We start from the raw sequence: 23161 nt of genomic DNA, 5'->3' as shown, positions 1-23161 counted from the left end.
TTACCACAGGTGCCCAAACTTTTGGGCAAAGCTTTTTTTTCTTGTAAATGTACAACTTATACAGTAAACCTCGGATATATCAGACTCGGATATATCGGAAATTCGCTCACAACGGACAGATAAAAAAGAACCAATTTTTCTGTAATGCATTTCCAATAAAAATTCATTGCATATATCGGATTTTTTATAACGGATTTCGCCTATTTCTGACAAAATCTCCAGTCCCGTTCCAATGCATTTCCATGAAATTTCCCTCGCATATCTCGGATGGCCGCATCGTGGCGCTCCGATTCGCCGAATCGTGACAGGCCGCTATACGACGTCATTTGCAGCGTTTGCAGCGTTGCCTGTGCGTCCAGGTACATTGGAAACATAGTCAAGGAAGTGCCTTTTTATAACGGATAAAATCCCATATACGCATATACCGGATATAAATCCGATATATGCGTAAAACGGACATTTTCCGGTATACGCATATAACGGATTTCGCTTATATCGGACAAAACCAGTGGGAACAATTGAATCCGATATATCCGAGGTTTACTGTATACATTTATGACTTTAGTCTGTAAAATTTATGACTTTATTCTTACATTTTTAATATTCCGTAGTAACAGGCATTGCCTGAGACAGCTATGAAAAGGGGGGACTTATGTGACCTTTGGCCTTGGGGGAAGGTAATATTACAACTTTTTTTTACTGTCATGAATGTAAGACTTTTTAACTTGTAAAGTAGTGACTTTTTTCTGGTAAATTCCCGACTTTATTCTCAAAATGTTTCGCCCAAAGTTGTGGTGTTCGACTTGAGTCTAAGAGTCTAAGAGGTCTGGCTGTGTTTCTACGGTGGGAAAGTAGCAGCAACTTTGTGCCGGGAGTACAAACAATTCAAAAGGACAAACTGTGACGTCACGTCCAGCCCCCCCGACCATCTGTTGTACACAGGAAGCGGGGACGGCGTCTCCACAGAGACACCAACAGCATCCTCCGCCCAGAAATGGATCCGGGAAGGAAACGATTCAGCGCTCGTCCTCGGACGTTGATTCATTCATTGTGAAATCCACACCGTGAACATGAGGCCTCCGTGCATGGCAGCTGTTTGACCCCCGGGTGGGGTGGGGGGGGGTCGACCCCTCACTCCGGATCAAAAGGCTCACCGGGTCTCCCCATCACTGACCCTCCACCCACCCCCGAGCTCCATGCAACAGCGGAACCTGTTGAGGATTTCAACATTTAGAAAAGAAAAAGCGAACAAGGCCAGATGTTCCCAGCTGGGTTCAGTAACCTGAACATGGATCCTGTTGCGTCTTGACTTTAACCCCTCAAAGAAAGCTCGGATAGCGTGACACGCATCATAACAGCTCATGCGTGATGAGAAATAAACAACAATCACATGATCGCCTCGGCAGCCCGACCCGCAAATGTGTTGGCGCCGGCTTTGCTAGTTGAAGTGAAGCAGAAGCGTTGAAGCGGCGCATTGAAGGCAGGAAGGAGTTAAAGTCTTCCTGCTTGCTTGAGTAGGAGGTGCAGAGGGAGGAGACGAGGGGGGGTGCCCCGTCTTTCTATTGATAGTCCTGCCCGTACATCCACTGCTGCAGTCAGGACCATGCAGGTCGACCTGTAGAGGCTACTTGCCGAGGAGGACCACGCTCGGGTTTCTTCTGGACGTGATGAAGAGCGGAAGACTTGAGTCGTGAGTTCTTTCTTTTTCCCTCCAGAGAGAGGATCATCTTTTTAAAAAAATCATCTTAACTTTTTCTACTTTTGAGTTGAGCTTCAAGATTGTATCGTATCTGCTGATCACCAGCTCTTCTGTGATTGGCTGAGGGGCTCAAGATGGCCCACCTCTTCCTGGCTAGTAAGATGGTCCTCCCTGAAGATGCCACCCGGCTTCCATCCGGCGCCGCCATGTCGTTCTCCTACGAGAAGCTCGGCTGCGACAAACCCAGGAAGGATCAGGCGGTGGTCGCGACGACCCAAGTCCCGCACGTCAACGAGGCCCAGCTGAGCGCCGCCACCGGGGGCGCCGAGATGTCCTGCTACCGCTGCACGGTGCCGTTCGGCATAGTGGTGCTCATCGCCGGCGTGGTGGTGACGACGGTGGCCTACACTTTCAACTCCCACGGCTCCACCATCTCCGTGCTGGGGCTGGTCCTGCTGGCGGCCGGACTGGGCCTGCTGGCATCCAGCGCCATCTGCTGGAGGGTTCGACTCGGCAGGAAGAGGGACAGGAGGAGGGAGAGCCGGGCCGCCCTTGTGGTCAGTCAGGGGTACTGCGAGACATGATGGACGCTCAATGCCAACGCCACACCTGTCAACCTTCCGTTCCCACCGAGAAACTTCCGAAATTCTCCTTCCCGGTGCCCTCACCTTTTTATCATTTCCCTTATTTTAAATTCCAGGGGGAAAAATCCTCTCCAGCTCTGCCAGTACAGCGACAATCATGCAACATGGCGTAACACATACCGTAGCCAGTAAAATCGGGCCTTCAAAATAAAAACATGCCGGTAAAATAACACTGTTGCGCCAGTCTGCGGTCCAGTCTTTACACCAGTTCCTGCCACAACCCAACTGCACACATTTTTTGCATTTTTTAGTATGTCATCGGAGACAGGTCGGAATTTTTTTATTTTGAAGAAATTTTCCCTTATTTTTTCTGAAAAATTCCCCTTATTTTCCCTGAAAATTCCCCTCATTTAACCTCATTTTAAAATTTCCTACATTTTCCTCAAAAGTTGTGCTTATCTTCCCTCATTTACCATAATTTTTCTAGAAAAATTCCCAGGTTTTTTCCCAAAACTCCCATTATTTTTCCTCATTTTCCCAGAAAGTTTCCCTATTTTCCTGGATATTTTTCCTTACTTTTCCCTCAGTTTTTCTGGAAAATTCCGCTTATTTTCCTTCATTTTTTTGTGAAAATGTTCCCTATTGCCCTTATTTTCTGGAAAACGTCCATTATCGTCCCTGAAAATTCCCCTCATTTAACCTCATTTTTTAAAATTTCCTACATTTGGGAAGTTGTGCTTATTTTCCCTCATTTACCATAATTTTTCTAGAAAATTTCCCAGATTCTTTCCCCCAAATTGTCCCGGATAATTTCCCTTATTTTCTGATGCTACGTCTGACAGGTGTGGACAATACAGCTGAAGGCCTCGGACCAACTGTAAATAAACTACCTAGCGTCCATATGCTAGTTGACGACAGCTCAATAAGTGTTGATGCTAAATGTTTTACTGCTGCTAACGAGCAATAAGTGTAGAGAGTAACGGTACTTTCAATTGTTGATGAATTGACAAAACCTCTTAAGAGATGCAAAGCTAGTCACATTTATCATGTATCATCTTTAGCCTTAACGCTGGCGACCCTCTTTTTTTAATCCATACACGCACAAATGCCAAAAATAATCAATCCTTAATTGAGAAATGTGAAATGAATGCACTGCAATGTCTTTACCGCCGTATTTATTCATGTTTTGTACCAATAAAGTCATAACAACCCAACTGCAGCGTCATCCTTGCAGACAGCTGCTGTATTTTCTCATGTTTTGACGTTGCCTAGCAACATGAAATTATAGTTAGGGTGGGGGGGGGGGGGGTCCTGAGGGGTTGTCAGTGACGGGTAGCGGCTACAATTCATTGTCACTGCTAGTGGGCTAACTTTATCCTTACCCGAGGGCAGCATGCATGGGAATGTGTGTGTGTTTTTTAGTCGAGGGGCAGGGGTTGGGGGGGGTGGGGGTGTATTACAGTTATTACACCTTTGCAGATTTTTGGCCCAAACAGAATCAAGTATGCTCCAATCGACTGGCCGTTTTACCAAAAAAAACACTTGATTGGCGTATGCCGTTAAACGCCTTTCAAAGTCGATCAGCGTGTGGCGGGAAAATCCGACATCTGCTGAGTCACATGGGGTTGCCAAGAAAATGACACATCTCGTACCGAACAGTCATGGGACACACTTTGTCCCGTATTGCTGCGAGAAAGTCACTTCTAAAGCTTTAGGACACCAGCCAACCACAGTGAGAGCCATTACCCACAAATGTCCAAAACATGGAACAGTGGTGAACATTCCTCATCCAAGAGGTCACAAAAGACCCCACAACAACACCCAAAGAACTGCAGGCCTCACTTGTGGGTCAAGAATAGGTCAAAAATGACCCAGTCAGGTTGTTTTCTTGAAATATCTTTGTACAGTAAACCTCGGATATATCGGATTCAATTGTTCCCACTGGTTTTGTCCGATATAAGCGAAATCCGTTATATGCGTATACCGGAAAATGTCCGTTTTACGCATATATCGGATTTATATCCGGTATATGCGTAAATCGGATTTAGCGTTTTTAGCGGATTTAGCGGATTTAACGCTGCAAATGACGTCGTATAGCGGCCTGTCACGATTCGGCGAATCGGAGCGCCACGATGCGGCCATTCGATACATGCGAGGGAAATTTAATGGAAATGCATTGGAACGGGACTGGAGATTTTGTCCGAAATAGGCGAAATCCGTTATAAAAAATCCGATATATGCAATGAATTTTTATTGGAAATGCATTACAGAAAAATTGGTTCTTTTTTATCTGTCCGTTGTGAGCGAATTTCCGATATATCCGAGTCCGATATATATCCGAGGTTTACTGTAATTACCATTTTTTATCATTTCATATTCCAGGTATTCCTCAAAAAACATGTTTTTGATATCATGCCGTTCACATTTTTAACGTACCTTTTATACATTTTAAGAAATTTTTGTTTTTGTGTTACTACCCCAACCTTCTAAAAGTGGGTCAAAAATGACCCGGTCAGGTTGTTTTCTTGAAATATCTTTAATGACATTTTTAAAAAATAATTTCATATTCAAGGTATTCCTCAAAAAACATGTTTTTGATATGTCATTCACATTTCATACATTTTAAGAAAGTTTTGTTTTCTATAATTTTTGTCTTCCATAAGTGGGTCAAAAATGACCTGCATGCATTTTCTATGGAATCCAATAGGAACCTTTGATTCTTATCAACTTTGGCTGTCAGGAATAAATGAAGCTAAATATAATACTAAATATCAAGTGATTATTCCTAACCAAAATGGCAAAATTGGCATCAAAACGCATTTTTGACCCACTTATGGAAGAGTGTAGGGTCCAGTCACTCGTGCATCTAAGGGTTAAGGTCAGTGTTCATGACATGAAGAAAGACACCGGGCAAAAACGGCCTGCATGGCATGGTTCCAAGACCAAGACCGCTGCTGGACAAAAAGAAAATCAAGACACATCTCGATGATACCCAAGAGCTTTGGAAAGATACTCCACTTGATTGCAGTTGTTGCTGCTAAGGGGGGCCCAACCACTTAGTAGCTGCGGGGGCCTTGGAAAACACCACTCATCATAAATACATTAAAAAGAGTTGATCCAGTGAGTTGTGGCGGTGTCGGCCCATCTCACTCATGGATGATGGGAGCATCCCTGGAATCAACTCAAAGATTCCTGAAGTGTGTTCAGCATGGATTCTTTGTGAGGGGAAATCCCATCCTTCCCCTCCCTTCCTGACTCCCGAAGTGCGAATAAGGTGTTGCACGGTGGCGGTGTCCTCAATGCCCGACCCCCACCCTCCCACCCCTCACGCTAATCACACCCCTGACTCCCGGGCGGAAAAGGCCTGGCACGCAAAGCGGCTGGCAGTCGGCGGGATGAAAAAGGATCAGCTGGAGAACAGGAAGGCGTTTGCCGCTCGTCCACACCCGCCACTTCACCTTTGACGTCCTAACGTCCTGACTTGTGAGCCAATCGCAGTCGTCCTTCCATCTTTGTTTACGTCCCGTCACGCTGCCGGCTACGACGGCCTGTCGGGTCAAAGGTCATTCTTGTTAAACTTCCTCACGTTAACTTTATCAGCGTGCAACGTTGGATCGGAGTGAGACCTCCCGACGACGGCGGCGGTGGAGGGCCGTCTGTGCGGCGCTTTGAGCCCTGGAGGAGGGCCACCATGGCGGCCAGGCCCCCGCAAGGTCCCTTCACCCTGGGAGAGGCACTTCCTTCACTCCCTTTTCTCCACATCTGCTTCTTTCATCTCCTCATGTGCTAACGGATTTACTTGACGCTGGTTGAAGCGGCGGGGAGGACCTCAACGCCCCGTTTGTGTGTGCTCGGGCGCCGCCCGCCTGCCCCGACACAGGAAGTTCACATTGTGTTTGAAAAGAATGGCGGCCCGCTTTTGCACCGGTGTGATCCAAAATGTCTAAAATGGAATTTTTAAGTTTTTAATTTCAGCTTGTTCTCTCTTACCCTCTTTTAAAGTCTAATATTCACTCTATTATTTTTATTATTATTATTATTATTTTATTATTATTTTTATTATTATTATTAACTATTTATTTTTACAATGTCTATTTGAACACAACAAAATCTATTGATATTTTACTACTTTTATTTTTTTTATATTACATTTGTATTTTTATTTCTTCATTTGTGATATTATTAATGATAAATTATTTTGTTTATCATTTGCATTTGTTCATATTTGGCATCAACATGTATTATTTACCATAATAAATTCTAATTTTAAATAAATGAAAATATTAATACACATTGATAATAAACATAATAAATAGGAGGAGTCCACCCCAAAAAAATAAAAAAATGTAATAATGAAACGATCATCATCAATAATTGTGACTTCAATCCCACCTTCTCCACTGCAGGTGCTGACCATCTGCTGGTGAGGACGTGCATTTAGGTGTTGCTACTTCCTGCAGATGTTATTCTACAACATGATGTGTTTCACTGATGCAGAACAGATGCTAGCCCGTGCTAATGAGAGATGCACCGACCTTTCCTCTCAACAATAAGCCTCCTCATCAATGAAGCCGTCACATGGAGACATGGAGGTGGCCTTTGGGAGAGAAAGAAAAGAAAAGAAAAGATCTGGTGGTTGTGACAAGAACATGTGCTCCTAATTCGCCCCACCACTTTTCTTAATGAAAGACATTCAGACATCAGGAACTGGCTGCAGTCGGCTCAGTCTCAGGCAGACCACAACGAGGAGGCACACTCGAACGGGAATCCGATTGGCTGACATGAGGGGGAGGAGGAACCTTGGTTAGCATCATTACTCCAACCAAAACGTTCATTCATTTTCTACCGCTTATCCTCACGAGGGTCGCGGGGGGTGCTGGAGCCGATCCCAGCTGTCATGGAGCGAGAGGCGGGGTACACCCTGGACTGGTGGCCAGCCAATCACAGGGCACATATAGACAAACAACCATTCACACTCACATTCATACCTATGGACAATTTGGAGTGGCCAATTAACCTAGCATGTTTTTGGAATGTGGGAGGAAACCGGAGTACCCGGAGAAAACCCACGCATGCACGGGGAGAACATGCAAACTCCACACAGAGATGGCCGAGGGTGGAATTGAACCCTGGTCTCCTAGCTGTGAGGTCTGCACGCTAACCACTCGACCGCTGTGAAGCCCCAACCGAAACGTGTACTAACCAAATCTTTCCAAGACCAAAACCAAAACCACTGCGGTACAAAAATAAGACCAGTATGCTAAGTGACTAGCTAACCAGTCCTGTACAGTCAAAAGTTGCTTTTCCAAAAATGGTACGATTTCCGAAGATTTTTGGGGGTCAAAATTTGGCCTAATTTTTCCATACACCGCCTTGGTTAACATACAATATCACGCATAACAAACTACTGCATTTTCCTCGCTATAAGACGCTGTTCTATTCAGATACACAAGATGAGGACTTTGATGGATTTGTGGGAGAAGATTCTTTAACAAATATGGAGAGTCTTTTGCTAAATGCTAGAATATAGTTACATGAAAAATTATTCTTTCATATTTTTAGGTGTGGCCCGCGAGTGGTTAGCATGTCGGCCACACAGTCAGGAGATTGGGAAGACCTGGGTTGGACTTCCCGCTAGGGTATCTCTGTGTGACGTTAGCATGTACTCTCCGTGCGTGCGTGGGTGGGTGGGTTTTCTCCGGGTACTCCGGTTTCCTGCCCCATTCCAAAAACGTTCAACATTCCAAAAATGTTAGCTGGCAACTCCAAATTGTCCATCGGTATGAATGTGGGTGGGAATGTTTGGTAAGGACTAGCAGCATGGAAAACAAATGAACGGATGAACTGGATTGAGATGATTTTCCACAGGAAAAGGGAATCTCCGCTGTCGTTTGATTCCCGTGAGCAGCCCCCACCAGCGAGGACCATGCTGATGTTAACTGATGTAAAAGTCACGTGACTCAACGGCCGACACCAAAGCGACGCTGGAGTGTGTCCTCTCGCTGGTGTCCACATGGATGCGGGGCCCCGGGCGCGGACTTGGCCGGGTCCAAACGTGGCTTAAGTTATTAAAACTGAGCAGCTTTAATCATTGGTCGGTAGAATTCAAGGTTGGAGGAGCAGCGAGGATTAATTCCCATCCAGCCTGGCCGGCTGTCGCTGCCTGATCCCTCTCATTTCATCTCTTGCTCTTTCTCTCCTCCCGCCAGCTGTCCAGCACTCGCTACCTCTTCGCCCCACCCCGTCCGCCGCCGCCGCTCGTCGGCCGTGGATATGAAGCGTCAGCATGGGTTTCATGGAATTTTACCTGGAGATTGACCCCGTCACCCTCAACCTCATCATCCTGGTGGCCAGCTATGTCATCCTGCTCCTGGTCTTCCTCATCTCCTGTATCCTGTACGACTGCCGGGGCAAAGACCCCACCAAGGAGTACGCCCCGGACAACGCGCCGCCGCCGCCCAGCCAGTCGCCAATCCGCCTGGTGGTCATGCAGAACTCGCCTGCCTCCGCTCGATATGAGCCCAACCACACGGCCGAGCTGCAGACGCCCGACCTGAGCCGCGACAGGGGGGAGCGTGAGAAGCGGAGCACGCTGGTGTGAGGACCGGGGAGGGTTCAGGGGCGGCCCCGGACCTTTAAATCGTTAAACGGCCTTGGCTGGTGCACGGCGGGTAAGAGTTTGTTTATTTTAAAACTAACAAACACGTCCAAGTAAGCCTGTGATGATGGCGGTTGCCAGGGAAACAAATTAGCTGATGCAGCATCAGGACCAATTTGGAGCACACACACACTTTCAGTGAATGGAAGTGATGGCAATCGAACCTGCGTATTTGCTGCCACAATATGGATGTCTTCTAATGTTTAATAAATAAAAACAACATTTGAACTCTCATTGTGACAGATGTGCGTAATCATCATACTTTAGCACATACACTTCACATTATTATGATGTTATTGTTTTTTTTTTTAAAATATTATTCCTGTCAGCTGTGTCAAAATGACATTGAATTGCTTTATTAGCATTTCAAATATGAAATTGGGATAAACTAGAAAGAAAAAAAGACTGCTTGAGTTGCATTTCTATTTCTTTGAATCAATGAAAGTCTCCCATCTCCAAAATATATTCACATGATCATGCTGGGAACATATTAAAGTTGTATTTAACACGCATGAACAGCTTTAACATGCCTGCCCACCCCCCACACCCACGGAGGTTTTACAATGTTTACATAATTTCTCAGATCTCATTCCAAACCATTTAAACGCTTTTCACACCGAGCTGTGCAATAAGAGGTCGACTCGAGGCTTGCTAGCTGCTAACATTAGCTCGCTATTAGCCCGCTAGCTAGCTACGAAGTGAGTCTAGTGAAGCTAACATTAGCTCGCTATTAGCCCGCTAGCAAGCTACGAAGTGAGTCTAGTGAAGCTAACATTAGCTCGCTATTAGCCTGCGAGCTAGCTAACAAGTGAGTTGAGTGACTTTAATGACATTTTTATGACATAAGGCGACACTGAAAAACGTCATACCTTCCTTTGGAGTACTACCGGGTGTCTTGGCAGTTGTATGTGCGTCGCTGAGGAGCTGAGCTAATCCCTGCAACATGGGAAAAGACGTTCTAGAACAAACTAGCTTTAAGAAGTAAATACACGTCCGACACTACAACTTCACTCACTGTGTTCCTCCATACTTGTCTTCCAGGCTTTGAGCTCATCTGCCGAAAACACATTTACCGCAAATTCCAAATTTCCCTTCAACGGTGTTCAACTGCAGGTGCAGCCAATCAGTGAAGACCCCGCCCCCAACACGCGCTTTGGGACCATTCACCTGCTGGCCAACTGCTCACGTGACCGAGCAGTCCGGAAGTGAAGCGTCATGGACGTTTGCCTGCTCCTGTCACTCGTTGGACGTGGATTTGATTGGTTGTTTGGACCAGGAAGTGACCATATCTGGACGTGAACGTTTATTTGGGGAAATGTGGGCGCTTTTAAAAGCGTATTTTTTTTTCATGATAAACACAACTAGGACTTTGTTGTTTGCTAACGCTAATATGTGAAAGTTTAACAAATAATATCTTCACCCTAAGTTAGCAGTTCATTCATTTTCTACCCGTATCCTCACGAGGGTGGAGGGCGTGCTGGAGCCTATCCCAGCTGTGTTAGCAGTTTTTTGTTTCCTGACACGTGCTAGCTAGCTCATCAAAACAAAGCTACCACGAATAGTAAGTTTATAACTCCCGTATTTACTTCTCTGAATCCAAAGAATTCCCATTTTCTTCCCGTCTTGGTCCAGAATGTTCCCATATGAAGTTGAAACACGTGAAGGCCCATGGAAGCGTTTCTGATGGACACTCTCGGTCTCCACGTCGGTCCGCAGTGAGCAGCTTAATCCGTCTTCTTCCCGAAGCCACCAAAAAGACCAGCCTGTCCTCCTCCGTGCTCATTGGCCCAGACGCCGACGCCAGCCGCTCTTTGGAGGACTCGTGCCACCGAGGCCTCAGAGGGACAAATCCTCTTACGTAAAAGAGCCCAGCGCTCCTCATCTATAATAGGAATTGCACAATTATCCGCCTGCTCCCATATTCCATGTTTGTGGATTATACGCAGAGTATTAGCACCGTGTATTATGTGTTTGTGCTGCTTTTTTTGTCATGGGGGGGGGGGGGGGGGGGGGGGGGGGGGTTACGTAAGCCTCGGCTTGTCAACACCGAGCGGCTACATGAGCCGTCGCCGCCGCACGCGAACCTCAGCGGGGGGGGGGCAAAAAGGCGAGCGGCGGTTCCGTCTGACCGTGACGTCAAACGTAATCTCGGCGAAAACATCATCCGCGGATCTTGCCGCTGGGTTGCGTTCAGTGGTTCCAGGTGACCTTCGAAGTTGACGCACGACCTCACACTTCTTGTATGTCTTACATTTCAACTGCTAAATGACCTCTGGATGACCCCCATCATGGGGGGAGTCGTTTGGAAGATTCCGAAAGCAGGAAATGAATTAAACGCCCTGATGATCACAACGTTCTGTTTTGATGTTTTTTTGACTTATGCGCTCTTTGGTGGACTTTTGGCTCCTATTCCACCTCAAAAACTGGTTTTTAGTGCCGCGTCATGATTGGACGGCAGGGTGACCTGACTTTTCCCAGCGAGGGGCCACATATAGTAAAAATCAAAGGCCTGCACGTCAGCTTTGTGATGTACCGCTCCATCCACTTTGTATGCCGCTGGAGCCTATCCCAGCTGTTTCTGGGCGAGAGGCAGAGTACACACTCTCACAATACTAACGTGTTACTATACTGCAGTATTACTATATTAGGTAATAGGATTGTAAAGGTGACTATAGGGGTGTTAATTAATATCTGGAGGGCTCTAATCATGTTAAAAAGTGTATCTAGAAGGCCGTAAACAGGTTACCAAGCTAGAGCTGTCCTATCTAGTCTTTGTCTCATTCCTTACCAAGCTAGAGCTGTCCTATCTAGTCTTTGTCTCATTCCTGACCAAACTGGAGCTGTCCTATCTAGTCTTTGTCTCATTCCTTACCAAACTATAGCTGCCCTATCTAGTCTTTGTCTCATTCCTTACCAAACTAGAGCTGTCCTATCTAGTCTTTGTCTCATTCCTTACCAAACTAGAGCTGTCCTATCTAGTCTTTGTCTCATTCCTGACCAGACTAGAGCTGTCCTATCTAGTCTTTGTCTCATTCCTTACCAAACTTGAGCTGTCTTAGTCTTTTATTTCTCATCAGACTAGGGCTGTCCTATATAGTCTTTGTCTTATGCCTTATACCAGCCTAAAGCTGTCTTATCCCTCACCAGACTGGAGCTGTCCTATCTCGTCTGTGTTATTCCTTAGCAGCCTAGAGCTGTCCTATGTAGTCACTGTCGGTCATATCTAGTCTTTGTTCTATCCCTTACCAAACTAGAGCTGTCCTATCTTGTCTTTGTCTACCAGACTACAGCTGTCCAGGATTTAACAAAACCTGCAAAACCTCTTAAGACCTGAACAGTCCCGTTGCAACTGATTCAGTGCCCTGGGAATTGACCATCCTTGCAAGCACATAGCTGCGCACGTTTACTACAAAGCTCGTCAAAACGTGTTTGTGGTTCAAATGACGGTAAATATAACGATCCCGACCATTGCCAGCTTGTTGCGGATCCTGGCGTCTGCTGTAGCAAACCAATGCTAAAACTAGCATGCTTCGGGCTGGTTCAGGGGTTAAAACGTATGCCACATACCGTGTTTAAAGATGACGTTTAAAAGTGATTAAAAGAGAAACATGGCATTTCAGCGAGCGGCAGAGCACATTTAAATCCTTATGCCAGCTGCCTTTTTCACCCGCCGCTAAAAACACAGCGGGATTAGCAAAATATTCTCATGCGTTTGCTTCCACTTTGACAAAATGGACTTATGTAAGGACATTTGCAACTTAGCCAGAGCAAAAACACCGGGACTAATCACCAAAAAAAACGCTCCACATGTTGAGGATGAAAGTAAATCAAATATACAGTTCGGAGAAAAACACCCCAACATTCATTTGAACACAAACAAATGAGCTTTTCGCTGTTTTAACGGTCAAGCAAGGGTGCTGCCACCTGCTGACCAGAAACTCATTTATTCATTCATTTTCTACCGCTTTTTCCTCACGAGGGTCGCGGGGGGTGCTGGAGCCTATCCCAGCTGTCTTCGGGCGAGAGGCGGGGTACACCCTGGACTGGTCGCCAGCCAATCACAGGGCACATATAGACAAACAACCATTCACACCCGCATTCATACCTATGGACAATTTGGAGTGGCCAATTAACCTAGCATGTTTTTGGAATGTGGGAGGAAACCGGAGTACCCGGAGAAAACCCACGCATGCACGGGGAGAACATGCAAACTCCACACAGAGATGGCCGAGGGCGGGGACCGAACCCTGGTAGAAACTCATTGTTCAAATTAATAAAAAAATGTCTATAATAATGTCCAGAATAATAAAAAATGCATATTTCAGCAACTTTTATGTATTATTTTAAGCATTTCCCAGCATACAAGTTGCTAAAATAAAGATAAATACAAATACAGTGATGCCTCGTTTAGCGCGGTTCGTTGGTTCCTGACCCCACAGTGATAAATGAATTTCCACTAAACAGGATTCTTTATTTGTAAATGGAATTTCCATAGTTAGAGCATAGGAAAGCTGTTTAGGACCTTCTAATACCCTTGACATTAAATAACTCTCCTATAGTCACCTTTACACAATGTAGTATGTACTTAAGTATGACTTAAGTAAGACTTCAAATAAATTAATCTTCCAATCATATTCAATGGAACACAAACACCATTCCTTACACTTTTAGAGCAAAGAGACTCAAACAGAAATAGTTTGTTGGTCGTTTTTTTTTTTCCTTTTATTCATAACGTTGATGTTCAAACTGAGACAAACGTCTTAAAACCCACAATAAGCGGATAAAAAGGGAAAAATGAGACAGGACAGCAGAAAAAGAAAGTAAGTGCTTTGTGTTGGGTGACTACATTCGCACGCTATAAACGTCATCGACCGTGTCAACAAACGTCAGGTACTTCAGGCGAGGTATTTCAACTAAACGCGGGTAAAAGACAAATTCAACGCTTGCGTAATGCCCGTAGTTTGCTTTCTAAATGAACACTGCACTGCTTTAAAGTAACGCTTTTCCAAAATACACATCCAATATCTAAGTAGGAAAAGAGACTGTACAAAAACACCGATATAAACATTTGAACTTGGAATATATATCAATATATCCTTTAAGGTCTTTCTTTTGGTCTGCAGTACTAAAGTGATCCATTGTTAAACGTGTAAAATAATACATTCATGCCTCGCTCTGCCACTGGGGGCAGCACTGAGCTACACACTGGTAGAACACCGCAGAGGAAAAAAAGAAAAGAAGCCAACTTATTGCACTGATTGCTTTCTAAACGCACTTTAAAACCAGGTAAGTTGTGGTTTTTTATCATTTCAAACATTCAAAATGTATTGAAGCCAGCCTTTTTGTCGCCACAAGACAGCTTTAACTGCTCCTGCTAGCGGGCTGCATTAGCTTCCTGAGCTGCTCAGTAAAGCAAAATAAAATATCTCTGCTGCTCTTTGGGTTGGTCCTTAATAAGCTATTTACTCCCTGATGGCGTCAAAGCTCGCTTTCAACGAACTCTGAGGGGTTAAAGAAAACATTTTTGGCATTTTTGGGCTCATTTCGTTATAAAAGAGCAGAAGGCGTTCGCGTTCACATTGATGAGGCTGCCGCGCACGCGTACTGTACATATATATATATATATATATATATATATGCACGTGCAGCGCTCGCGAGAGGGTCGGGATGGGCGAGGCTTGGTATAGGGCGGAGACATTCTGGCCTCTGATTGGCTCCACTCACTGCAAAGCGGAGCTGCCAAGTCAATGTTGGGCATAGGCGCAAACACACCGTTGATTTAAACGAGCAATGCTGCCCTCTGGTGGCCACGTTATTAAAAAATATCTTCCAGTTTTAATGGAAGCTTCACTTTCTAGTGAGTGGAGCCGTTAGTACAGTGTGTATGAGAGAGTGTGTGTGTGTGTGTGTGTGCCCTCATAGCCGCCCGTGCTGCGCCTCGTACTTTGCCAGGATGTTCTTGGTACGTCCGAGCTCTTTGCGCAGCTCGGCCACTTCCTGCCTCAGAGCAGAGTTCTCCTTCTCCAGGAAACCGGCTCGGATGGCGATCTGGTTCTCTTTCAGCCGCCTGGCGTCTCGCGAACGCTTGGCGGCCAGGTTGTTCTTCCTGCGCCGGGCCCAGTATTTGTCATCCTGCTCAAAGGCAACAGGTGTTGGGGGGGGGGGGGGGGGGGGGGGTAGAAAAACCAAAATATTACTTCAAAGTAAGCTTGCTAGCATCCTTTCTATAGAGCATGGATGTCCTAAGTGTGGCCAGATCCTTTTTATTGGTACTTGGCATTCTGTAAGAATAACATTAATCATTTATCATTAATATTTCATGATGTATATTATTATATACTACAATTAAGGATGTAGGCTACTCTAGCTCCTCTGTGAATCACCACCTTATCGTGGTTTTCTGGGTAAATGTGCCCCCAGGAGGGTCTCCCAGGCCAACACGGGATATCGGGGCCTCACCCTGGAGCCAGGCCAGGGGGAGGGCCTGGTGGTCGGGCCCAGGATCTCCCCACCTGCAGGGGCAAGCATCAGGGTCCGGTGCAATGTGACATAGTTTGTGTTTTGGGACCACCTCCTCACGGGGGTGGGGGGTCGGGGGCGGGGGGTGGACCTTGTTGATAAAAGGGTCGGAAAAGGGTGGAGCCGGAAGGCAAAGCTCTTGATTGACCTATGGTCCCACCCTACTGTAGTATTCAAATACCTCCAAGGATGAAGTCAAGTGTACTACTTAAACACTTCCAGGGCTACTATGGTACTAAAATACTTCCATGTACCTTAAATACCTCCAAAGATGAGCGACATGTAGTGTTTAAATACTCACACGGTTACTGTAGTACTCAAATACCTCCAAGAATGAAAAGCTATTGTAGTATTTAAATACTTGCAAGGCCACAATAATACATAAGTACCTCCTACGGTGAGGTCTACTGTAGTATTGTATGAAATATTTCCAATTGTTACTGTTTACTAACAGTAAGTAGTGATGAGACTATTGGACTGGTGTTTTCAATGACTTTGCTGCCCCCCAGCGGCCAGTCGTGGCATCGCCAAGAGTCCATTAGTGAATGAACGAGGCGTGTTCTTGTTTCCTGCTTCCCCATTAATCAGCTTTAGTGGCTCAGCCCCACTTTTCATTTGCACAAATTCAAACATCAAATCCTCCCAGCTTTCGGACGTCACGTCTCTCCTGCCCTTAAGCCTCTTAAGGCGGGAAGCGGCGGCCAATGGCGGCGCTGCAACGCGGGCGCCTGAATGAAATGTGCATCATGCTGAGCGGCGAGCACCAGCTCCAAATTACCTTCAGGTCCTCGGGGATGAAGACCTTGCGAGCTTTCTTAATCATTGGCTGAGGTTTCAGCTCCTCCGCGGAGAACTTGCGCTTCCTCGGGTCGAACATCTCCTGGCCCGGAACGCTGGACAGCGCCAGGTCGCTCGGGTCGGGCTCGTAGCCCACCGGGACCTGGATGGAGTCTGGGTCGATGGGGCTGGGAGTGTTTCTGAGGCCTGGAGGACAAGACCGGAAATGGCAATCATTGAGGGTGCAGTAACGCCCTGCGGCCGGCAGGTGGCGGCACCCTCATTGACCTGGAGAACTAACACACCTGCTTGTCTGTCGGCCATCATGAGGCCAACAGGACTCAGTTTTTCAAATCCTAATCAATAATAATCAATAATAGTAAAACAAAACAGTTAAAAGTGTAGCTTTTCACATACGCGAGGAGGAAATGTTTGCGGCAGGATGAGGATGTTTGTGTTGCTTTCGTCGTCCCTCCCTGCAGCTGTTTGCTTTTCATTAGGGGCCTCGCCAACATGGCTTCTTATCGGCCGTGCGGGAACGCAAACATGGCAGATTACGCCGCTAAACGTAGAAGGCCGAGCTAAAAACTGGTTATTGCTTTGTTTTTGTTAGGACCAGCCCAGACGAGGCGGCGCCTTCGGTCCACCAGGTGGCGCTGCGGCACCACAATAACGGCTGTGGAGAACCCCCCACCCCTCAGCAACCCACCACAGATAGATGCGGTCCTGTGGTCCACGTACGCTAGCATGTGACATGTTGGTACAGATAAGATAAACACGTGCAGCATCAAGGTGACGACCTTTGACCCCCACACACCTCTTGACTACGCTAGCACAGGAAGTTCAGCGTGAATGTTCAGCGTCGCCATTGTGTGCGCTCTTACTTTGAAAGGGCTTCGACGCACCAGCCGGGCTGGGGTGCAGACAGTTTGGCGAGGCCGAGGTGGAGGCGTGGCTGCTGAGGTCCATCACCGAGGGCGACGGCGCGGGGGCCATGATGGGCGGGTGGCCGGGCAGCTGCGGCAGAGGGTGGGGCGGGTGCTGGGCGGGGCTGGAGGGGATCCCGTTCTCGGACAGGAACTCCTCCAGGTCCATGTACTCCAGCTGGAAGTTGTCTCCGTTGTAGGGCAGCGTCTTGTCCCACAGGGTGGGGCCCAGGAAGGCCGACTGGGGGGCGCTGCTGTCCTCCTGCAGCTTCTCCTCCTTCTCCTTGTTGAACGCTGCTCGGACGGCACGGCGGGAAAAGTCATGAGACGCTGGAAGTCATGAGACGCACATTTATCAACAACTTGACTTCCTGCTGCTCGCCATCGACGCCATGTTGGGATTCTCGCCGCCGTTTCACCACCGGGGCCAACATTTCCATGCCGGACGACCCAATAACGTCAACGCTAAAGGGGAGCCCATCCCTTCTTTTTGACAGCTAATTTCTTAGATGATAAAAATGTATCATTTATGAATGATATCATACCACAAGATATGATTTCATGTTTATCTAACATCAAAGAAAAGCTTGAAATGACAACATTTGATCTTATTTCTTAGAAATTATACTCCATTTATAAATTCTATTATAGAATATGTTTATAATTCTACAATATGACTTATTAAACATCAACAACTTTTGAAAAAGCCACTTTTCTAATACTTAATAAAATATTTTATGGAATAAAATAAAATAATAAAATAATTTATGGAATATTATTTAATATCTAACATCAATGACTGATGTTTATCAAACTTCTTACATCATAAATTACATTATTTATAAAAGAGACACTTTTAGAATATATAATACAATTACATGATTATGTTTATGGGTTCGTACATTTCATTGTATTATTAAATATTATTTCATATTTATCTCCCCTCAATGACATGTCTTTAAGAGCCCCTTTTTAATATCCTTATGAGAAATTAGGACACAGAGTACTATATCATCATATTATTATCTAAAATATGATCTAAAATAACAATTATACAATATAGTATTATATAATATCCTATCATATAGAAGCGGTGGTGGTGTTCCGGGTCTCACGTGAGGCCGGTGAGATCAAACAAGACCAAAGAGCCAAAAACACCAAAGGACCAAATAAAGTGAAGCCTGTTATAACACTAGTTAGGACTTGTATAACTTTTAAACAACTATTAAGTGTTCGTCTGACAAGGAACATTTCAGGAAAATAGCAATAATAGTAGATAATAGTTAGATTAAGAATAATAACGATGTCAATCACAATAACGAAGAAGTCGAGTGACCTTCGTGATGCATGGGAAGCTTGACGGGGTTCTCCAGCAGAGACTTGAGGACTCCATGAGAAGACGCGGGAAGGAAACATGGGTTCAAGGAGCTCACGTGCACTCGGGACATCTTCTCCATGGCGCCTCCCTCGGGGAGCCAAAAGACCCCCAAAAGACGACAGAAGCGGGCCTCGGCGAAGACTGCGGCGCCGCAGGGACGTGTGGTCTGACACTGACAGTCTCCGCTTGCTGTTCAGCACAAGAGGAGCGCGCGACTGCGAGTGAGCGCGCCCGAGCGGGGGTGAACGAACTGAATTTTACGGAAGAGTCTTTCGAACTGAACCGGCGAACACTGACCGACTCCCTCTCGGCAAACCGATTCCGGGTAGAGACGACAAATTGAAGAGGAACGAGGCGTGATACTGTGGAATATTATTGTTGACGTATATTAATGGAAGTATATCCACCACAAAAGCAACGAACAGTGACCCGAGCCGAACTGAGCTGGTTGGAATCGGAAAACACAAATCGTTCTCTTGCCTCCAGGGGCTCGTGGCGTCACAGCTACTATCTCAAGCCACGCCCCTTTCTCTCGGCACATAGCGCCTAGCTAACTTTTTTTAATTCATGTAAACACAACCTCAAACATTTAATTTAAATACTACAATCTATGATTAAATTAAGCTGTAAATGTTTATTAAATTACAACTTCATGAATGACAAAAACAGTCAGACAGACAGTCAGGGTTTTTTTTCGCCTCATTTATGGATTTTATTGTGCTTTCGGAGGAAACTACTTCAAAGGATCAACTTTTTGAACTTTTAAATGTCGCTTTCTTTACATCGGGCTTGTTTCTCATTGAAAGATTAACTTTGAGATGCGGAAAATAGTCCGAAAGATCAGAATCGGGAACTTTAGTGACTGTCTTGGTATCACCGTGATCAACACACACACATACACACACATGCACGCACGCATGCACAGACACACGCCCACAGAGGAATGCTGGGTCACATGAGTGGATCGGCTTGACCTACTTTTAACCAATCAGAAGCCAGAGCCAACCTGACCCCCACCACCGCCACCCCAGCGCGCACACACACGGTCACGTTGAAGCTCATGTGCTCGACACGGAGGGAAAAACACATCCAAGTGGAGAAGGAAGGTAGGCAGGAACGAAAGAAGGAATGAAGGGAGGAGACGTGTAAGGAAGCATGGGAGGAAAAAAGAAGAAGAAGCCAGACAAGGAGGGAAGGAAGGAGTGAAGTTGATGTTTGAGTCTGAATATGATTCTCTAAGCACCGAGCTGCAAGACGTCCTTAGCAACGGTTGCTAGGATGCGGATGTTGTGGTGACCATTGTCAGGGGTGAAAAGTAGGACGAGGCTCCTCCACACCTGGCGGGCTGGCCAAACGGCTCCGTGACTCATCTCCGTCACGCGCAAACATCTAACCTGTTCAGGTGACAGCCAGCTGCCCCCTAGTGGCCAAGATCCACATCGTCTGTCAGACAGGAAGGCAGAGCAAAGCTACAGAGATCAGAACCGCGACCAGACCCGAGACCAGGACTCCAAAGGATTTTTGTTCTCACCCGGCCCGGGTGAGAACAAAGAGGAACGAGGAAGTCAGCACTAATTCTATTTCAGGCCCACTTTGCCGATGTAAATCACCTCCAAGCACCAGCCCGTACACACTACACTGCCATCAAAACACACAAAGCACTGTAGCTACCCTGTGAGTGTCATGTGGTATTATGTCATGTATCATGTAGTGTGTCATGTAGTAAAATGTCATGTAGTATCATGTAATGTATGTAGTGTGTCATGTAAAATGTCATGTAGTATCATGTAATGTATGTAGTGTGTCATGTAAAATGTCATGTAGTATCATGTAATGTATGTAGTGTGTCATGTAAAATGTCATGTAGTATCATGTAATTATGTAGTGTGTCATGTCATGACATGTATCATGTAGTGTGTCATGTAAAATGTCATGTATCATGTAATGTATGTAGTGTGTCATGTCATGTATCATGTAGTGTGTCATATAAAATGTCATGTAGTATCATGTAATGTATGTAGTGTGTCATGTCATGTATCATGTAGTGTGTCATGTAAAATGGCATGTAGTATCATGTAATGTATGTAGTGTGTCATGTCATGTATCATGTAGTGTGTCATGTAAAATGTCATGTAGTATCATGTAATGTATGTAGTGTGTCATGTAAAATGTCATGTAGTATCATGTAATGTATGTAGTGTGTCATGTCATGTATCATGTAGTGTGTCATGTAAAATGTCATGTAGTACCATGTAATGTATGTAGTGTGTCATGTCACGTCATGCATCATGTAGTGTGTCATGTAGTATCATGTAATTATGTAGTGTGTCATGTCATGTATCATGTAGTGTGTCATGTAAAATGTCATGTAGTATCATGTATGTAGTGTGTCATGTCATGCATCATGTAGTGTATCATGTAAAACAGGGGTCGGGAACCTTTTTGGCTACGAGAGCCATGAAGGCCAGATATTTTAAAATGTGTATCTGTGAGAGCCATATACATTTTTTTTAAACATTGAATGCAATAAAATGTGTGCATTTTTATGTAAGACCAACAGTTTTAGATATAATGGGCTCTAATTACGTAGACCAGGCACACTACCCCACGCCAAGGGGGTGTGGCCAGCATACTTTCGTGAGCAGCGCAGTGTCCAATAATAAATCAAATACTTGCTGCCATTAATGCAACTTCTGCTGCTGCATGGTTTTGCACCATACTCCGTACACGTATTTCATTCTTTTGGCCATCTTCGTCAAAAGGCTTGGTTCTGCAGCTTTAGCTAGGTGACTATTTGACTAAAAGACGAAAAGTTTACATTTACATGTTTTTTTGACATCTCAATGACCGAGGTAGACTACAGCATTACCCAGTAATAATCAAGTTTTGGTGTTTGACCTGGAAAATATCATCAAGAAAGATGGATATGGTCGGCCATATTGCAGTAGAAAATAGATGGACGAATTAAAATGCATAAGAAAGTTTTGATTTTTAATATTATTTTTAACAGTCATTTCTGTGATGTTTACTTTAAAATGTTAGCAAACATACATTTTTATTGTGGTAAGAAATGCTTGAGAGCCAGATACAGTCATCAAAAGAGCCCTACCTGGCTCCCGAGCCATAGGTTCCCTACCTCTGATGTAAAATGTCATTTAGTATCATGTAATGTATGTAGTGTGTCATGTCATATCATGTATCATGTAGTGTGTCATGTAAAATGTCATGTAGTATCATGCAATGTATGTAGTGTGTCATGTCATGCATCATGTAGTGTGTCATGTAAAATGTCATGTAGCATCATGTAATGTATGTAGTGTGTCATGTCATGTATCATGTAGTGTGTCATGTAAATTGTCATGTAGTATCATGTAATGTATGTAGTGTGTCATGTCATGTATAATGTAGTGTGTCATGTAAAATGTCATGTAGTATCATGTAATGTATGTAGTGTGTCATGTCATGTATCATGTAATGTATGTAGTGTGTCATGTTAAATGTCATGTAGTATCATGTAATGTATGTAGTGTCATGTCATGTATCATGTAGTATCATGTAATGTATGTAGTGTGTCGTATCATGTAGTGTGTCATGTCAAATGTCATGTATCATGTAGTGCGTCATGTAAAATGTCATGTAGTATCATGTAATGTATGTAGTGTGTCATGTGATGTATCATGTAGTGTGTCATGTCAAATGTCATGTATCATGTAATGTATGTAGTGTGTCATGTCATGTATGTAGTATGTCATGTAAAATGTCGTGTAACAGGTCATCTAAAACACTGTAACATGCCATGTAGTGTATCATGTTGCTGTGGAACTTCCATTGGCTATTCTTGTTTTTGTGTCTTTTCCACCAGTGGCTGTCTTCAGGCTTCTGATTGGCTAAAAGGCTCGCTGAGCCAGCTTCTTTTACAAAAACAGTCTTACGATTGGTTTCCACGGCAACAACAACCACCTCCATTTCCGTCTACATCTCCGTCTCGATGGACGGTCCGGGCCGCCGCTCGGCCGCCTGCTCCGGCTCGCCGTTGGAGAACTCCGAGGGTGGGGGTGCGGTCACGGCGGCGGCGGTCCCCGGTGAGCACCATGAGGTCGTCTGGGTCACGTGACTGTCAAAGGGCAGCACAACAGGAAGTGGAGCGACTGAAGCTGCGTTAACAACTTTGTGAATTTGTCGACTGTTACACAAACTGGCCGCGTTTCCACGGCAACGTGCACGGAGAAGCGCGGCGATTGACAGAGGACGGCTTTGGCGCTCGTTCCCATTCATGAGTGAGACAAAAATGCGTTTGGAGGCCCTGAAGCTGCCATGGCGACCGGTTGCAAAGTCCAAAGGCTCTTACTTGATGAAGTACTTGAGCCCGTCTGCCGTGTAGGCCTCCTCCCAGCCGTAAGGAAGAACTGCAGGAGAACACAGAAGATCATCACAATTGAGCCGATTGCATCACCGTCTTTGTGCGTCCACTAGGACGCGATGAGGACGCAACGAGGTCACGGCGTGTCGAGTTGCCGCTCGCGTCTTACTGTACTTTTCCACACTTCGCCGTACTCTACCACGAGAACCTCTTGACTCCACAAAAGGAGACAACGTTTCACAGCTGCCCGCTGTCCAAAT

General features: G+C 45.4%; 4 protein-coding genes and 1 long non-coding RNA gene across 13 annotated transcripts in view; 3 read left to right on the top strand and 2 right to left on the bottom strand.

The window, feature by feature from the left end:
* ankfn1 (ankyrin repeat and fibronectin type III domain containing 1) overlaps window positions 1-10804 on the bottom strand; it is a 64880-nt gene extending 54076 nt beyond the window's left edge. For all 4 annotated transcript variants that reach the window (XM_058069289.1, XM_058069290.1, XM_058069292.1 and 1 more), the window contains exons 1-3: window positions 9957-10804; window positions 9811-9877; window positions 6819-6880 (exon numbers count right to left, since the gene is read on the bottom strand). The gene's annotated coding sequence lies outside the window, so the exon portion shown is untranslated. The remainder of the gene's footprint in view (window positions 1-6818; window positions 6881-9810; window positions 9878-9956) is intronic.
* On the top strand, window positions 1471-3491 carry LOC131126600 (transmembrane protein 100-like). The gene is made up of 2 exons (XM_058069307.1): window positions 1471-1690; window positions 1805-3491. The coding sequence occupies exon 2, from the start codon at window positions 1834-1836 to the stop codon at window positions 2281-2283; it is 450 nt and encodes a 149-aa protein (XP_057925290.1). The 5' UTR covers window positions 1471-1690; window positions 1805-1833; the 3' UTR covers window positions 2284-3491.
* si:ch73-256g18.2 (small integral membrane protein 36) lies at window positions 8369-10902 on the top strand. Of its 3 annotated transcripts, none has more exons than XM_058069310.1 (3): window positions 8369-8954; window positions 9983-10502; window positions 10574-10902. In XM_058069310.1, the coding sequence occupies exon 1, from the start codon at window positions 8570-8572 to the stop codon at window positions 8882-8884; it is 315 nt and encodes a 104-aa protein (XP_057925293.1). In that variant the 5' UTR covers window positions 8369-8569; the 3' UTR covers window positions 8885-8954; window positions 9983-10502; window positions 10574-10902. The 3 variants fall into 3 exon arrangements, with proteins under 3 accessions (XP_057925293.1, XP_057925291.1, XP_057925292.1); XM_058069309.1 differs by having other exon boundaries at window positions 8377-8393; window positions 8493-8954; window positions 9983-10902; XM_058069308.1 differs by having other exon boundaries at window positions 9983-10902.
* Window positions 10903-13637: 2735 nt separating this feature from the next.
* hlfb (HLF transcription factor, PAR bZIP family member b) lies at window positions 13638-22512 on the bottom strand. 4 transcript variants are annotated; one of them, XM_058066910.1, is made up of 4 exons: window positions 18500-22512; window positions 17122-17493; window positions 16239-16444; window positions 13638-15076 (listed from the first exon to the last, which is right to left on the bottom strand). In XM_058066910.1, exons 1-4 carry the CDS (start codon window positions 18618-18620, stop codon window positions 14858-14860), a joined length of 918 nt encoding a protein of 305 aa, XP_057922893.1. In that variant the 5' UTR covers window positions 18621-22512; the 3' UTR covers window positions 13638-14857. The 4 variants fall into 4 exon arrangements, with proteins under 4 accessions (XP_057922893.1, XP_057922895.1, XP_057922896.1 ...); XM_058066912.1 differs by having other exon boundaries at window positions 13638-15073; XM_058066913.1 differs by having other exon boundaries at window positions 17122-17457.
* Window positions 14132-17252, top strand: LOC131125397 (uncharacterized). The gene is made up of 3 exons (XR_009129022.1): window positions 14132-14227; window positions 16851-17029; window positions 17130-17252. It is a non-coding gene; the product is annotated as an uncharacterized LOC131125397 (long non-coding RNA).
* Window positions 22513-23161: the final 649 nt, after the last annotated feature.

Source organism: Doryrhamphus excisus, chromosome 3, assembly GCF_030265055.1.
Source record: "Doryrhamphus excisus isolate RoL2022-K1 chromosome 3, RoL_Dexc_1.0, whole genome shotgun sequence".
NCBI classification, from domain to species: Eukaryota; Metazoa; Chordata; class Actinopteri; order Syngnathiformes; family Syngnathidae; genus Doryrhamphus; species Doryrhamphus excisus.
Note: the sequence above shows the minus strand (reverse complement) of the source record. Positions and strands in the feature narration are given on the sequence as shown.

Coding starts and splice junctions, on each gene's coding strand:
- hlfb (XM_058066910.1), bottom strand. CDS start 18,620: ATGGAGAAGATGTCCCGAGTGCACGTGAGCTCCTTGAACCCATGTTTC. Junction 16,445..17,121: donor TGCGTCGAAGCCCTTTCAAA/GTAAGAGCGCAC, acceptor CTTGTCCTCCAG/GCCTCAGAAACACTCCCAGC. Junction 15,077..16,238: donor TCATCCCCGAGGACCTGAAG/GTAATTTGGAGC, acceptor GTTGCCTTTGAG/CAGGATGACAAATACTGGGC.
- LOC131126600 (XM_058069307.1), top strand. CDS start 1,834: ATGGCCCACCTCTTCCTGGCTAGTAAGATGGTCCTCCCTGAAGATGCC.
- si:ch73-256g18.2 (XM_058069310.1), top strand. CDS start 8,570: ATGGGTTTCATGGAATTTTACCTGGAGATTGACCCCGTCACCCTCAAC.